Source organism: Calypte anna, chromosome 1 (genome assembly GCF_003957555.1).
Source record: "Calypte anna isolate BGI_N300 chromosome 1, bCalAnn1_v1.p, whole genome shotgun sequence".
Classification (NCBI taxonomy): Eukaryota; Metazoa; Chordata; class Aves; order Apodiformes; family Trochilidae; genus Calypte; species Calypte anna.
The window spans coordinates 74385962-74402694 of record NC_044244.1 but is presented as its reverse complement, the minus strand read 5'-3'; the positions used below and the strand labels follow the sequence as shown (position 1 = coordinate 74402694).

At 37.7% G+C, this 16733-nt stretch overlaps 1 protein-coding gene across 5 annotated transcripts in view; it reads left to right on the top strand.

Annotated features, from left to right (window-relative positions):
- Positions 1-16733, top strand: part of PHLDB2 (pleckstrin homology like domain family B member 2) — an 84160-nt gene that overhangs the window by 58638 nt on the left and 8789 nt on the right. For all 5 annotated transcript variants that reach the window (XM_030447591.1, XM_030447587.1, XM_030447582.1 and 2 more), the window contains 6 exons: positions 288-398; positions 1108-1197; positions 3734-3877; positions 5673-5813; positions 6392-6491; positions 13869-14076. In XM_030447591.1, coding sequence (XP_030303451.1) covers positions 288-398; positions 1108-1197; positions 3734-3877; positions 5673-5813; positions 6392-6491; positions 13869-14076 — 794 coding nt within the window. The remainder of the gene's footprint in view (positions 1-287; positions 399-1107; positions 1198-3733; positions 3878-5672; positions 5814-6391; positions 6492-13868; positions 14077-16733) is intronic.

Here is a 16733-nt window from a genome sequence, read left to right as displayed (position 1 = left end):
TTTTTCAGACATTAGAAGTTGCATCTCTAAACCAGTTCTGTTCAGTATATGGATGCCAGTCATCCTGTTTAGAATATGTACAATTTTTATTGTCTTTTGTCTTTTGAATAAATTCTCTTTACTGTCAAAATCTTAATTATAACCTTTAGAGCAGTGAGCTGTCTTGTAAAAACTTATTTTCCTACTGCTTCAGTCATATGAATAAGTCAGCTCTCCTGAATAGGATCCTTGCTGCAGGTTGTCTTCTGCTTTGAAAATAAAACATAGAAATTATCTTTTTATATTAGGAAAAGATTTCTGCTCTCAAAAAACAAGCCAATCATATTGTCCAACAAGCACAAAGAGAACAAGATCATTTTGTAAAAGAGAAAAACAACTTAATAATGATGCTGCAAAGGGTAAGTATTGTCTTTTAAATATTTTATTGTGTCATAAAAGAACATTTCATAGAATGAAAGAACATAGAGCATAAGAAAAGTGTCACTTGTGCAGAAGCTAGCAAGCAGGCAATAACATGATAGACATTGTTTGTATCCATTCAACTTTAACAACAAAAAAAATCTTTTGTAATTGATCATTAGATTTCCAAAGACAAAATGCCAGTGGCATTTGATAATCAAGAGGGTTTTAGAGGTGTCCCCCTTCCAGAGGATTCAACTAGAGGCACCTACATGGGTGCTGAAGTGAGATGCCTGTGCTCCCTGTGTGGCTTCTGGAACTGCAGAGAATGCTCAGATATTTGTCCACCAGATAAGATTATTAACATCTGGTTAATAAGAAGCTGGCATGAACTGTTAATGTCCATTTTATGTTCTGCTTTAAATCACAAGAGAAATCATGCTTAGTTCTTTAAGCACAATCAGCATTTCCAAAATGCTTAAGGAATACGTATTTGGTTTGGCTGTGGTTATTAAATAAATCTTTCAATATCTTTTCATTCTATACATCCATTTTTTCTGCTGTAAATGGATCAAGTTGAAGATCTGCTATGCACTTTCTAGCCTTCTATCCCAACATGTTTCTTTACACGGTTAAGAAAATGGCTAACATTTTTTTTTTTACTACATAGCTGTTGATATTTAACATAAAATGTATGGTTTTTAACAGGAAAAAGAGAATCTCTGTAATCTGGAAAAGAAATATTCCATGCTTTCTGGAGGAAAGGGATTTCCTGTCAGTCCTAATAGTCTAAAAGAGGTAAAGACATTCACTGCTTTTGACTTTAGCATAAGTAACTTTTAATAGCACAATGTAAAAGCACTCCAGTATTTAGTAAAGTCCTATTCATACTTTTTGTTTTTCTGAGATGTGATTAAATTACTTTATGAAGCTATTCATGGATGTCCAAATGTATGGGTGAGCAAAAATAGCTTCTCTTGACATTTTCCCAGATGTGACTGGTATCATCTTAATCTCTTGCTCTGGAAAAATGATCATTCTCATGTGTATGTGTGTGTCTAATTTTCTCAAAATAGACAATTAAACCTTATTGAAGTGAGGAAGAATGAGATCCAGGAATAACTGTTCAAGTATGAATACAGTTCAGTCTTATTTTTACACTGTAGATTTTATCATTGTCTCCCCTCCTTTATTGTAAGGCTCTGCAGTAAAACACCAGAGTGGTACATTTTGGTCTTTTTAAAAACCATTGAATTGAGCACTTCAGGATATTTTGGTTGTAAAATATCTACTGAGCTATTTATTTAACTATACTGAGTAGTTAAAGTGTCAAATTTCTTCTTGAAAAAACCGAGTTAGTTTGGATAACACATGATGAGACCCAAGACTGCATAGATTTGGGGATACCACTTTATGCCTCAAGGTCCACAGGCAAGGTCAGCGTAAGGTTATCCACAGCCTGTTGCAAAGATTCAATCAGCACGTACCAAATTATTATTAACTCCCCGTGTTTAGCTTTTTTACTTGACTCGATGAATCTGCAGATTGCAGAGAAACATGAAGTTATAAATGGAGAAGCAGAAAATCTAGTGTTTAAAATACACTGGCACATGTCTGTGGCTGCTTTGTTAACTTCTGCTTAAGAGTTCTGACTGGACTTGCTGGATCTGCTTGTACTGAAGCTCTGGACAAGGTCTGCCCCATCTAAGAATGTAGGTGCTGTGGGAAGTTGCTGCTTCCACTGTGGGAAGTTGGGCATAAAGTCTAAAGCAACCACATGTCCTATTAGTTCCTGAGAAATGTGATCTTGTTTATTTGGCTTCCTGGTTCCTGGTAAACCCAGATGATCTCCAGCACATGCCTGTGGGGCTGAGTGCCCTTCCTCACTGCAAGCCATGTTGCAGATGTCCTAGATTGTGATCTGCTATCTGGCAAGTCTAAACTTCATTGTTGTTCTCTTGAGATTAATCACTTCATTTTCTCACTGGAGTGGGTGCTATCTCTGGTTGTTGTCTTTGTATTCACATAATGTTGTGGGGTTTTTTTTAAATCACAGCTATTTCAAAAGGCAACTACATTAACTGAGCCTGACACTCTTTTTCCTGAAATTGATTATTCAGTGGTGTCATTCTGTTCAGTGTAATGAAGTCAGTTAGGACTTAATCCAAGGTAAAGGAGAGAAGGACCAGTAAGGGTTATCTATTATAACCCCAGTGTACTCAGAGGCTCTCTCCTATAAAAGAAATGCTAAAGAAATGCCTTCTCCTAAAAGAAATGCTTCTCCTTGCTAGACGTTATGTTCGTCTCAGTTAAGTTTTATATTTCTCTGACTGTTCAGGCACTTTTAATAACCAGGCACCAAATGGTACACAGGCTTAAACAGACAGAAGCTAATTTCACCACACACTTGCTCCTGTACCAGCCACGTCTGCGACATTTCTCTCCCCCTCCTCACCAAGCACACTTTTGAGACTCTCCCATCCATCAAGAAGTTTACTCCATGTGTGCATGGGGATACAGAGTAATGTGGCCTCATGTAATGAGGCAGGGGGCTTATCCTAGTACTTCAATAACTGAGAAGAATCGGTGTTTTTTTAAAGGTCTAGCATTGACAAGGATTCCTGATCTATGACAAAACCATTTATTTAATCTAATGTAAGAGGAGCCGGAGTCTTTCCCTGTTTGCTTTTTTCTATCCCCATGGTGTATTCCCACTGGGGTTGTGAGACTGAACTGAATGTTTGTCATGTAACTGTGAGGGTGCTTTTACCATCTGTACGAAAATCAGTGCAATGTACTGCTACTAAAAGATGGTTAAGCAAGTTTTATGTTTGGAAACACTGGACTCTATATTACTGCAGTATGGCAACATGTTTTGAGAGGAAAACTTTAGTATCTTACTTTACTAGCTTAATAGTCAGGCAAGAAAGAAATCAGACTAATTTATTTTATTTCAACATGGACCAAAAAATTAAGGAATAAATAGATAGGTGAATAAGATTAATTTTCCTTTCCTCCCAATCTGCTTTCCTGAGAAAGAACTACTTAATTGCAGAAGGGTATTTAGATTTTAGTAAAGTCTTTTGATCATTTAATGTATATTTGCGTTTTGATCACACAAATTAATTTGTTTAAATTAAGAAAAACTTTCAGAATCCAAGTATTCTACATCTGATAAGCTTGCCAATAATTTTATTTTATGATGAAGTATTTCAATGATTAACAAATATTTGGCTGTATCACTCCAAACTAACTCTCATCATACTGGATACATTAATACTCCTGCACGTCTTCTGGCTTATGCTTCTTTTAACTTCTGAATTCCTCCTTTTAGGGCTATATCAGTGTAAGTGAAATTAGTGAGCTGTATGGCAATTCCACGAATATATCCCCTTCCACTCAGCCCCCCACAGATGCTGAAGCAGTTGCCACTGAGCCTTCCACGGCTGTGCTGACCAGCCAGCCACAAAATAAAGAGGTTTGTTTGAAGACATTTCCCTTTGTTTGCATTGTTCTTTCACAGATGCCTTTTTCTTTTCTTTTTTTATTTTTCATTATTTTTTGATAATTCAACATGTAACAAGTTGACCCTAAGGCAAACGACTGTCTGCCAGTTATTGAGTCAGATGAAGATTTAATAGTAAAGCTGCAGAACTGCTCCAGTTGTCAACTGTCTGATGATGTAGGTGGGACTTTGAAGGTCAAAAAACCTGAATCCTAGCAACACAAGCAGCAATAAGTAACAATCTTTGTCTGCCAGACACTCTAATGTAATGAACCTTTGGTGTATGGTCTGTGGACACATTTGATGATGACTACTTCAGTGGTGCTTAGGTCTTAATTTTGTATGTTTTGTAGTTTTTTGTTTCTTTGTTTGTTTTTTTCCTGTGAGATGGTAGAAGAAATATATATTGAATATTTGGGGGAGATGGGGAGCTTCTACTTATCTTAGCTATTTTATGAGGTCTGTCCAATCCGTGTCTTCTAGCTGATTCTCCTTTCCTCATTCTTTGTGATGTTTTTGCCTTTGTCATGACCATAGTGAATTTTTAATAAATCCCCTTTTAAAGGAATGGAATAATCTTATGAATGTAGAAACACCTATCCTTGTGTTGCAATAAGGCAGCAACAGGTTTAGAATTTCTGTGATGTTTTTGATAGTTAAATCACCTCGAGAGTTGCAACAGAACATTTCTTTCCTGCTAAACACTCCAACAAACAGTGCTAAAACTGCAGCTTGTATGTGCCGTATCTTTTGAGCGATTCCAAAAAGAAAACTCTGTGTGTAATTTCTCTTTTTTCTATAAAGCTAAGATCACCTCTCTGTTCTGGATTTGTGTTTCCTCACTCTCTTTCTCCTCGCTCTATTGCTCAACTTCCATCAGTCCATTGGCCTGAGGTCATGGCTACTCATGTAGATCCTATTCCTTTATCTGACACACCTCCACCTCTGCCAGCTAAGAAACACCGCAGGCAACAACAGGTAACAGATTCAGAGCTGATAAATTGGGATTATTTTGGTTTGTTTGTTTTGTTCTTGTGGCCATGAAGTTGATTTATGTGTGAAGTTCTTAGAGTTATATGATAGATCATTAGTTGACTGTGTTTGCAGTGCTGCCCTTGAAGGCTTTGCTCATTTAAAAATCAATACAATGCATGATAGAATCGTACTCAACAAAGAAATTCTCCTTATATAAACAATGCAGAGGCAAATACTAATATTTAGGAGCTGTTGTAACTGTCAGAAGCCTTGCAGAAATGAAGCACAGGTGGCTGAGTTTGAAATAATAAATTAATTTTTCGTATAAATTTGAACAATGCCTCACAAAAACTGTATTGGTTTAAAGACACCGATACATTACAACAGCCTGTAAATAAATGCTTTTCTCTTTAATTCTGTACAATTCAGTTGTGTGTTAGATTTTTTAAAAAAGAAATTTGCTACAGGGATGTCCTGGTTTGGGCCAGGATAAAGGTGATTTTCTGTCTTGTACTTTTGCTTTTAGCTAAGTCTCTTGTAAGTAGTTGCAAGGGACACGCACGTAAAGTATGCGGATGACTTTAATACATTTTCTTAATCAGCGTTGTTTTAGTGTGAAATTTGTAGAATCCCAGGAAGAACTGTGAAGCAAGAGGTAATTTGCACTTCCGCTTTTGTTCTCTCCAGTGGAGTTCCCAAGACTCTCACCTCTAGCGTAACCTATGCAAAGCCTAACTGAGCAAGTAGGTCAGTTCAGTTTGTTTCAAAGCCACATAACAAATTCCATTTGAAGCATTTCAGAAACCTGGAAGAGCGCAAGAAGCAGCACAGAGACTGCATGTACATGAGCGACACTTTGCCGCGCAAGAAAACGGCGCCGTCCGTATCGCCGCATTTCAACAGCTCCACCCTGGGACGCAGCGTCACATCCAAAGTACGTGGCTGCCCTCCTATTGAGAGCCTTCCAGTAGCTACATAAACCCTGTTATGTGCTACTGGTAAGGTTGGGTAGTGCTGTAAGAACCCCTTTAATCCACATCTGAAATTGACTTGGGATCTTGGTTGCTGACACACAGGAATATCCATGAAGCCTCCCATACTCTCAGCCTCGGTTCTGAGCACTGCAGGTGCTGTGCTGTAATAGTGATCTTGCATTCTGACTGATGTAATGACTATTTCCAGGCTAGTTTAGTTTAAATTCATTTTATCGACTTGACAGGTTGTTTTCCTGCCTATCTGACCCCTCTATACGTTAAAGCTAAAGCTGTGTATCAAGTAAAAATACCCTCTGTTTGTGACATGGTAAATCAACAAACATCGGCAAGGTGGATTTATTACTTCAAAAATGTTTTGGTCTAATAGAGACTGCACAAGTAAAATATCCGTGGCTGACTGATATGTGGCATAGATACCCATGACAAAGCAAGTTATTTTACCATTAGTTGCTTATTAAAAAAAAAAAAAAAGTTTTGAAGTGTATTTTTAAGCACATATTTACAAAATTTCCTGCAGGGTCATTTACCACTAGGACAGAGCAACAGCTGTGGCAGCGTACTTCCTCACTGCCTGGCAACCATGACCAAAGAGTCAGAGGCAAGAAGGATGCACAAAGGTAAGACCTCTTTATTTTTGATTCATTGATGTTAAAAGTCAGTGTTCAGTTTTTCAGAAAATAAGTCTGAAACTAGTGTTGCTATAATCAACAGGGCTGTGAAATAAAAGTTTTTTTCCTTGGTGAAAAAAAGCAAGCTCTAAATGTAATTTGCAGATATTGTAGTTTAAGATAATGGCATAAGCATGCATGTAGTTTTGACCACAAAGTATGTGATCAGCAAATATAATTAAGTAAACAAGAAAAATACATTGAAAAATATACTTTGGGTTATGTGGGTAATCTGTGTGGGTGATTTGGAGACAGAGTACATTAGAGATACTACATGTTGCTTTAATTTTTCGTCCTCCTTTTTTTTTTTTTTTTTTTTCTTAGTAATTCCTTTCATGTTGTGATCTTAAAAATTGTTTTCCATGGGCATATATTTTTGCCTAGCCAAAGTAATTCCCCAGACAGAGATTCAGTATCCTGACTTATCTTGGAGAAACTGTAACTGTGCTATTGTCACAAATCTTAAATATTTGGGCTACAAAATAGGAAAGGAGAGAGATGTTTTACCGTGGATAGGTAGCTGCATTCTTGTAGCAGAAATAACAATTAGGGATGCAAAAGGAGGTTATATCTTTGAAACATGAGACTTTAGGCTATGGCATTCAGTGCCTGTTCTTTGTCAGCTTAAGTCAATAACACTTAGTTTCTGCTTTAATGGGATGCATTATTCATAAGTGTCCCATTTTCAGATGGAGTTGCTTCAGTACCATCTGTCAGTCTCTCTTCTTCCCAGCATCTGTGGCATTGTTATCAACAGTAGTGCCAGAGGCCCTTCTGTAAAATTGCACTGACTAAGCCTGAGCAGTGATAGGATCCATCCTGTTGTTACAGGGACTTGTCAGAGCCAGCAGCTGTTAAAGGTCAAAGATCCTGACTGAGGTCAGCCATATGCACCAAGATAATTCAATACAGGGACGGAAAAACCTTGCTGAGAAGGCATCATGCTTACTACATTTACTTCCTAGAGCTGTTCCTGTTTGAATTTGGTATTTTTGAGCCTTAGATAGCCAGCATGTTGTGTTTGATTTACTTTGGAGTATTTCAGGTGTGACACAAAGGAAGCTTCATGCTCAGCTTGTAAAGTGGATTTGGTTCATTGTTAATTCACAGCATTACTGTGTGACCTAAAAGACAATTTCAAAGTATTGCCAAACCGAATATAGGCAAAAATGTTTTAAAAATAGATTGATTAGTTTTAATGTTCCTCCTCTTTGTCAGCATGCAATTAAGGAAACCCTAAGAATATAGGCAGATTTCTTGACTTAAAAGTGAAAGGAAGAAAGAAAGTGAAAATGAGAGAAAGAAAAAATCCCCACAAATCAAAACTGAATTATGGCCTGACAAAGGAGAGGCAGGCCAGAACAAGGGATATGAATTTGTTAAGGGTCTTGGCACAGTATTGTCATATGTCATGAAGAATAATTTCTGTTGTACTGCCTGCCATACAGGAAGATGACCATTCTTTGAAAGACCAAACAGTTTGAATGGAAATATTAAGTTATGAAAAGAGCCTTAGGGAATTAATTCATACTAGGAAAGAGAGCAGCTCTAGGTGGCTTATTCTGAAACATCAGCTTTGTCAAAGGGAAATGATGGTGCTGCCAGGTTCTTTACTTGAACTCTCACAGTATTTGTGAAGTAATAGGTAGAGTCAAAACACGAAGGCTGCAGGAATTCAGGGATTATTTGCAGCTTAGTAATTAGCAAATGGTTAATTCCCTTTGTATTCAACATGGAGTTTAGTGAATTTCATGTTGTTGGAGGAGCTTGAAGAGTGTAACTGCTTTCTCCTGCTCTTAAGTGGCATTGGTTCTAGGTTTCTTTCAGTAACACACCACTAAAGTTTTTTGAATGGCTCTTTCTGCAGTGCAGAACTTGGCAAGGAAAGAGTTGTCCAAGTCAGGTGGCTAGAATGAGATCCTAGAGCATTTCTATCCAGCTATGCAAAAGGACCAGGGTGTACTGCACACACATGACATCCACACTGTACAATGTCAGCGTCCCTTCCTCACACTGCTCTGGGCTGCTCCAACTTGCTTTCTCCACAACAAAAATGGCTTTGAAGAGAGACAGCCCTAAGCCTGAGCTAGCTGCCAGCCCAGCCTGTGTCAGCTCAGGCTGGAGGAACTGTACTCATATGTTTTTCATTCAGCCTTATAGGCATAAATATACTGAATGTCAGGGTACAAGCAGGGAGGGATCTGCCTGTAACTTTGTGGTTTCTTGTTTTGCCTTGCACCTCATACCCATGCTTAGAGTACAGAGGAAAACCAAGGTTTTTTTTTCCCAAGTCATGAATAAAGGGCATGCATTCTGTAGGACATTTAGGAAATGTGTTGAACATAGTGTTAAACATACCACACAGTACAACTGAAATGGACTACTGCTGTCAAAATTGTGAAACCTTAAAATAAACAAGATTTTAGTCTGTGTTGCTGATTCATTTTGGCAGACATCCTTAATACAGAATTGAAAACAAAGCCAAATTTCATGCCAGTGGCCATCTATGGCAGTTTTCTTTTATTCCATCACTCTGTGATAAATGTTTGTTAGATAACAAATACACAGTATTTCTTATGGAAACAGTCTTGAGGTAGATCAGATGTGCCTTTTCAGACTGGGTGAATGTTTTGGAGGAGTAAGATTTTCTACTGAATCAGTGGAACTCTGTTAACATATAGATACTTCTTATACTGATAAATATACACTCACTTCTCTTCCTGCTCCAGAAATTAGTTTTTCACCTAGAATAAGTGATGAATAGATAAAAAATGTTCTCAACTTGTCACCAGTACTGAGCTGCTTCTTTTTTTCCTTGCATTTCTTTTCCCACTGGACAGGTTTTTCACTCTGTGAGTTTTCTGTGTTCAAGGTGATGTATTGCAAGTGACATGAGGGGCTTGAGTTACTGATACCTTGAGCATACAGCTCTACTAAGTGCTTTGGAGCAGGGTTTGCTCAGCTTGGTGAAGATCCAGGGTCTCACATGATAAAATGTTATTTCATGCACACTGGACACTGGCTCTCATACAGTGTCTCACAAACTGCTATACAAAGAAGGTGGTACAGTCCTGAAGCAATATGAGTAGCTAACAAAGTTCCTTAGGTCTTAAAAGCATTGAGCAAACTGCTAGACCAGAAGTTTTGGCCAGTTCTCATAGTTCAGAAAACAAGTATATTCAGCGATGCCTGGATTAAGTGGCCGCTTGGAAGACTATCAGTAAACTAGTAATGGTCTGAAAGAATTTTCTCTAACATGCTTCCTCCAGTTTTTCTTATTTCAGTCTAAGAAGGTATATGTAAAAGTCTGAGATGAAAAAAATTTCCCAGTTAAAAATTAAATTGGGAAATGAAGAACAGCCACTTGAGTTTGAACATGGATTTCAGTCTCATTTTCTTTGCGCAGGAACAAGTAATGTCTACAAATAAATTTTAGGCTGGATACAGCAGGAAATATTTTCATAGATTTTTAAAAGCCAAATATTGTTTGTTCCAGGATTAACAAAACTGTGTTTAGTCAGTTATGTGCATTCAAGAGTTGTTCTTGAACAGAAAAGTCACTGTATTTATAGCCTGAGTTAAGAGCAACTTATAAAATGTTTAAGAGGCCACATCTTTGATATAAATCATTAGTGAAAAAAGCTGGGGTTTAGCAGCAATCCTGAGGTATTTTGGAAGGTCTGTGCTTATAAACTCACCTCCTGTGTACATGCCTTTGGAAGCAAACTATGTGAAAAAAGCAAAATTAAGAAGCTGCTGTTTGGTACAATCTAAAGGCCTCACTCTGCACAAGTCAAAACTTGGCTCCAGGAAACTCCTGTGGGGTTTCTGGGTGCCCAAAGGACAGACAGGAAGAGGGAGGGAGGGTTAGCCAACAAATCAGTCCTATGGACTGACTACAGGATGGACTGCAGAAGGAAAGAGGGAGTGATTAGCTGGACCTTCAGACCAGGCACAGCACTGGGAACAAATTGCTTTGGCAGAGATGTTAGGTACCAGCAAGATGAGTATTTGTATTTCTAAGCTCTACAGAAAAGCAGTGTACCAAGGGTAAGTTATATATGTAAAAACAAATTACAAGCTTTTCAAAGCAGTTTGCCTTTTATTTTTTTCTCCTTCTCTTACCAAACTCAGGAAAAGCTAGAAAAGGTATGAAAACATCCCTTTACCTGGCTGTATCTATCATTGTCATGTTTTGGTAAAAGTACCAATTGTATCAGCACTGTCAAGTAGTTCCAAAAATCTTGGAAAACTTTAAAATAATTGTTAAATAATGATAACACTTTAAAAAATTTTCCTGCAGTCAAATAACCTGCCACAACAAAATCTTTGATTAATGCTGATATCTGCAGAGCTACAGCTTCATGCAGACCTGATTTTTTTGCTTCTTTGCTCAGAGCCACACAAGTAGAACAGAAAATGGAGAAATCTTTGCAGATCTGTGGGTGACAATGACAAAGTAGACAGACTTGGGCTTCTACTTTGGCATGTTTCCATACAAAAAATGTATCTTGACATGTTAATTTCAATCTTAAACAAAATAAAATTAAGAAAAAAGAAGAGGAGAAATAAAAGAGAATGTACTGAGATCTTTTTTATGAAACACTGGGGGTTTTTTAACATACTTGACAGTGCCACTTTAATAACAGCTTTCACTTACAGTTTCAACCTCATAATAATTCAGTGCTTGTATACCTGGTTTCTGTGATGCTACAGTAACACCTTGGGTGTTGGGGTTTTTTTTTCAATAACATGGCTTTATGGATATTTGTAATATTTTGCTCAACAGAATGCCTGTTAACAGTGTTGTACTGTTTTACTACAGAGAATACAACCCAATAACATTTTAGCTCTTACATCATCTTAGACTTGGCAATACAAGTCATGGCTTATGGGGAATTTTTAGTAGAGTGATGGATCTCATGAGGAGTCTCATATTTTTAAGTGAATGTCCTGTGTGTTTTTAAGTGAATAACCTGAGCAGTTAAAAATAACAAAAAGCAACAGATTGTTGCCTGTGTGATGCACAATTGGGGCTTTAATGGAGGCAGGTTGGCTGTAAGGCTTCTTGGTGTCAGTATGCAGCTGATTCTGAGCTTGGAACTGCCTGTTGCTTACAGCATGAGGAGAAAATGATAACATCACATTATGCATTGTTGCCCTGAATGGTTTTCATGTGGCAACCTAACGGCTGTCTATTTCTTGCAGTGTTTAGTTATTGTTTGCATGATTACATAAAGTTTAACTAATAAATATTTTACATAAAAATGGGTTCTTTATCTTCATGGAAAGCTGATTTTCTTTTAGGAGTGCATTTGTAAAGCTGCTGTGTTTCTCTATGTATGTCTTTTAGATGGCTTTATTTTCCAGTGAAGCATAAGATATGGAATTATTATTTCTGAGTAGTCAGGGTTTTGTAAAGGGTTCAATAGAAAAAGATGCGTTTGAGTAAAGTTCTTTCAGTAATTTTTTTTTTTTTCTTTCCATAATGAATAATTAATAACTGGTTCCCAGGAACAATTAGTCATTCCAAAGGTTGGAGTATGAAAGGTAATTTCTTATCTGCAACAACAGCACCATTTACCATAACAATGGGGGGAAAAAAATGGAAACTGTACGTGTGAATCAGTAACACCTGTGTTGTGTGATGCTATTATCTATGACTGCTGAGGTGTATTTGTGTCTCTTTGTCTCTTCTACTAATCGGTGCAATTGAACTTTTTTGGAAATCTAATGTTCTTTTAAATGGCAAGTAAAGTCCTATTAGTTCCTTAGAAACCAGCTCTAAGTGTCTGCCAGAAACCTTTGTATTGTGCAGAGGGAAATGAGGGGGAAAGAGGAAAGCATCTGCCTTGGAAATGCTTGTAGGACATGATTTCCTTCATAATATGCTTGAATTATTCAGTTTCAGTTATACTTTTCAGATACCTTCTGGGGAATTTTCTAGCCTTTCCAAGGCAGAGCTGCAGATGCTGGCTCCCTGAACTGGGACTCTACCCACTCCAGCATGGCAGAAAAAACGCCAGACTGTAACCTTCTATGTGCAGATGGAGAATAGGAATAAAGCAGGAAAATATTCCCATTTCAAGCATGTTTTCCTAACATCAGTGTCTATTAAAATTTTTTATCTGGACCTTGCTGCATTTTGACATTTGTCTGCGTTTTTAATTTGGCTGTTTATCTTTAAATAAGTGGAACATCAGTGGCTGCCTTCCTGTATTAATGGGAGGTTTTCATGTAGTATAATAGGCCTTCCTATTCTCCACTTCTGCCTCGAGCTCAGATTTTGGGTCAGAAATATGCAGAGTATCATAAACCTGGCTGAGTATCTGAACCATGAGAAAGTCTCACTCAGTGCATTAACTGAAGTGCAGTGCAGCTGCATTGTAATCACGTGAATTAAACAGACCTTAAAAAGGCACTGTAAGATAACTTAAGCAGTGGAAATTAAAACTGCCATACTCTTCTCTTAATCAGGCAAGCTCAACAACCTCTCTATAAGTCTGTATAACCACTGCTCTGTTATTTACAAAGAGCAATCGAGATGTGAGATAAAAATAAATCCAAAGAAGTAATTTTTAGATGACATAGCCAAGCAAAGTTCCCTGTGTTCAAGAAGGATGGCTTTTCAGAAAGGATGATTTTAAGGAAAAACTACAATGTAAAGAACCTAAAAGTTGCATGAGTCTTACTTTACTTACAGTTGTTGAGCTATAGGGATCTGCTTCAGTCATGCAGAGTGAACTGCAGTTCTAAAGCTCCAGGAAAGTACCTTTACACTACTAACTGTGATGATGTGACAAGTAGCCTGTATTATTCCAGCTGAATCTAAAAGCACAACATGCAGTTACTAGAAGGCAAGGTTCCCAAAACAGACAAAAGTAATCCACGCTCAGTATAATCGACCAAATGGATGGTCAACACTACTGAATGTCAGGATTTAATTTTTTTTTTTTTAATATATATATATATTTTAAGCAGTGACAGTTCGTTGGTCCTTGAATGTAGCTGCACTACTTTCTAGATGAGGCTTAATTTTCATTTTGAAAGTCAAATTTCAGTCATTCAAATTAAATTTGCGTGATACACATACAAGAATATATATTGACAAGTCCTTATATTATTCTGTATACATTTGTGTCCATCAGAGATAAAACAAGCATATAAAAGTTTTATTTCAGTCATGATTAGCTTGTGAAATTAACCATAATATTATAATGCCTTTGTCATAATGCAGTTAAGACTGAAAATGCTTGTGCTGCTAACATCTTATGTTTGGGTCACAAAATGTCTTTGTAAAATAAATGTTTCCTCTTTACTCTCTAGGATATAACCATCAACGTATCTGTGAAAACCAAAGGCAGAAGTCTCCAGAATTCTACAGCAGAACAGCATCAGAATCAAATGTGTATTTGAATAGTTTCCATTACCCAGATCGTAGTTACAAGGACCATACCTTTGATACACTAAGCTTAGACAGTTCTGACAGTATGGAGACAAGCATATCAGCATGCTCACCAGATAACATTTCCAGGTAAATCATCTTTCTTTCTGATGTTGAAGTGGTCATAGGGTTATAATAAAAAAGTATTATGTCAGTGCTATGATACTGGGAGTGCTGAAAAGTTGTGCCAGGGGAGGTTTAGGTTGGATGTTAGAAAGAATTTCTTTACTGAGAGGGTGATCAGACATTGGAATGGGCTGCCCAGGGAAGTAGTGGATTCTCCATCCCTGGAGATATTTCAAAAGAGACTGGATGTGGCACTCGGTGCCATGGTCTGGTAACTGCAGCGGTAGTGGATCAAGGGTTGGACTTGATGACCTCTGAGGTCCCTTCCAACCCAACCAATTCTATGATCCTGTGATTCTATGATAATATTTAATATTTGTGTAGCCATTCATCATCAGGTTTAACTATCACCTCACCTAACTGCTTCAATATGGAAAATAAAAACATGGGGAGGCTAAATAGTAATGTTGAAGGCCACAGAGAAATGAGTGCCAGTCCTGAACTGAAATTCTGAAGTCACTGATGCTCAGGTAATATCTGAGCTTCCTTCCCTGGTCACCCGAGACTTCCTGTGATAGGAAATTTCTCAAAGGCATCTGTCAGTGATGAAGTACACTTGTTCTGCATGTCCAGTGTGTTAACTTACTGGAGCCTTATGCTGAAACACTTAGGACTCTCTGGCAATCTATTTTTGCCCCTACCCCTCCTCCCTTTTTTTAGTCAGTAAAACGAATGAGATGACACTGAAAGCCTTAGAGCCCTCAGCTGATTTTCTCATCCCCAGAGCCTATCAGCTCAGATACTGCTTCTCAGATAAAAGGAATATCAATGGTCTGTGCTAAAAGTCCACCTGAGTCTTAATATTGAGTGCAAACAATTTTCTTCTGACAGTCTGGTTTTAATGACAGTGCTTTAATTTCTGCTCACAATCCTGCCCCAGCAGTTTCACAAGCACAAGTGGAGGGTGTTAATTAAGTACAGTGTTGTGGTGGGATTAAAACTGAACACAAGGACAGCTCTTCTGGCTGGCATGTTGTGTTTTATTGGGCATCTGGTTCCTGTAACAAAGTATCAGCCCACTGATTCTGGTTTTTACTTGTCATCTTCATCACTGTAATGTTAAAGGTTTCAGAAAATACCAGTGACTGTCATTCTTTTTGTTTTGGTTTGTTTGTTTGTTTTTCTGATTGTTTGGTTTTGGTTTATTTAAAGTAAAAACATTAGGACCCAGGTTTTGAGGTTTTCTGTTTTAAATAGGTATGCAGTCAGTACATTTCTGATAGCTGGAGACAGGCTGGGAGTTAATTCTATCTCTGCAGTGATTTAACATGGCAGTGGTTTGAAATTTCTCTCATTGAGTTGCTGCTCTGACCATTTTGGAATAAGCTGGCATGTGGCTGAGCTATCTTGGGGCCATCTTAAAAATGGAATCTCCAGCCCAGGATGGGGGTACCCCAGTGGCTCTTGAATTTCACTGATACTGTTTGCCCTTCTGCAGCTCCCAGCCAGTGCTGGAATTCAAACCAAACCAAACCAAAATTCAGAAAAGGACTTATTACAACAGATCTCTCTGTTTCTCACAGAGGAAAACTTTGGTGAGGGAAGAAAAGAGCGTGCACTGATTTTGCCAATAAAATTTGGAAGACGGGCAGTTAATTTTCCTTGACTAAACTTCACTTAAGCAAAACGAATTCAGATTGGCTTAGGTGGTATTTGAGGATATTTTCTAGCCATACTAGACTTGAAAGGAAAGCATTTTCTGACAGTTTGTTCTGCCATATTTAAAATACTTAACTTATATTTTACCTTGTATAGATTGACAGGGACTCTTTTTTGCTGGAAATGCATAAAATCTGTCTGTGCTCAAAGTACATAACAGAACCATTATAGTAATTCATCAACTCACCAAATAGTAGTTGTTTCAAAGGTAATTAGCAAATTATTTTTCATGGCTGAGGTTTCAGAGATCATGTTCTTCTGTTATGCATTAATTTCTTTGGTCTGGTTAAGCAAATCAAGGATGAAAGAATTTAACTAAGCTGAACTATTAACCAGTTTAAGATGGGAAAATGTAGTGAAATGAGGCAACCAGGTGACACTAATTCCCAGGGAGTGGCATGAGCTTGTGTTAAGCCCACGATTAGGGCAGGCCCCTACTGTTTATTGGCCCCCTAATCCTGCTCATGCGCAGTGGGGGCCCACCCTAATCAGGCACAGGTGGGCTTAACACAAGCTCATGCCCACTACCTGGGAATTAGTGGCACCTGGTTGCTTCATTTCACTACAGGAAAATCTACTGCAATTAACTATTTTCCAGGTCAATTAAATGACTTTTAATTTATGGTCCCATTGCTTTTATTTGAGTTATTTGACTCGTCAATGAAACATACTTTGGCCAAACTAGTCTTAGGCATCTAAGCCTCATTTTTTTCAGAGACAGTAAGATTTTAGAGTTCAGATAGATTATACCTCTTCTGCAAAATAGGGTTAAATGAGGTATATTATTTTTATTTTGTATTGTATCATCCCATGAAACACATTCCCCGTATCAGAGAAATGTCTTCTAAGACTGTCTTACTTCAGACAACAATCCTGGTCTTGCAGACATAGGCATCAGATGCATGCTCAGAAAATGGAGGAAATTATTCTTACTTTTTTCTTTTCCTTGCCCAGAACACATA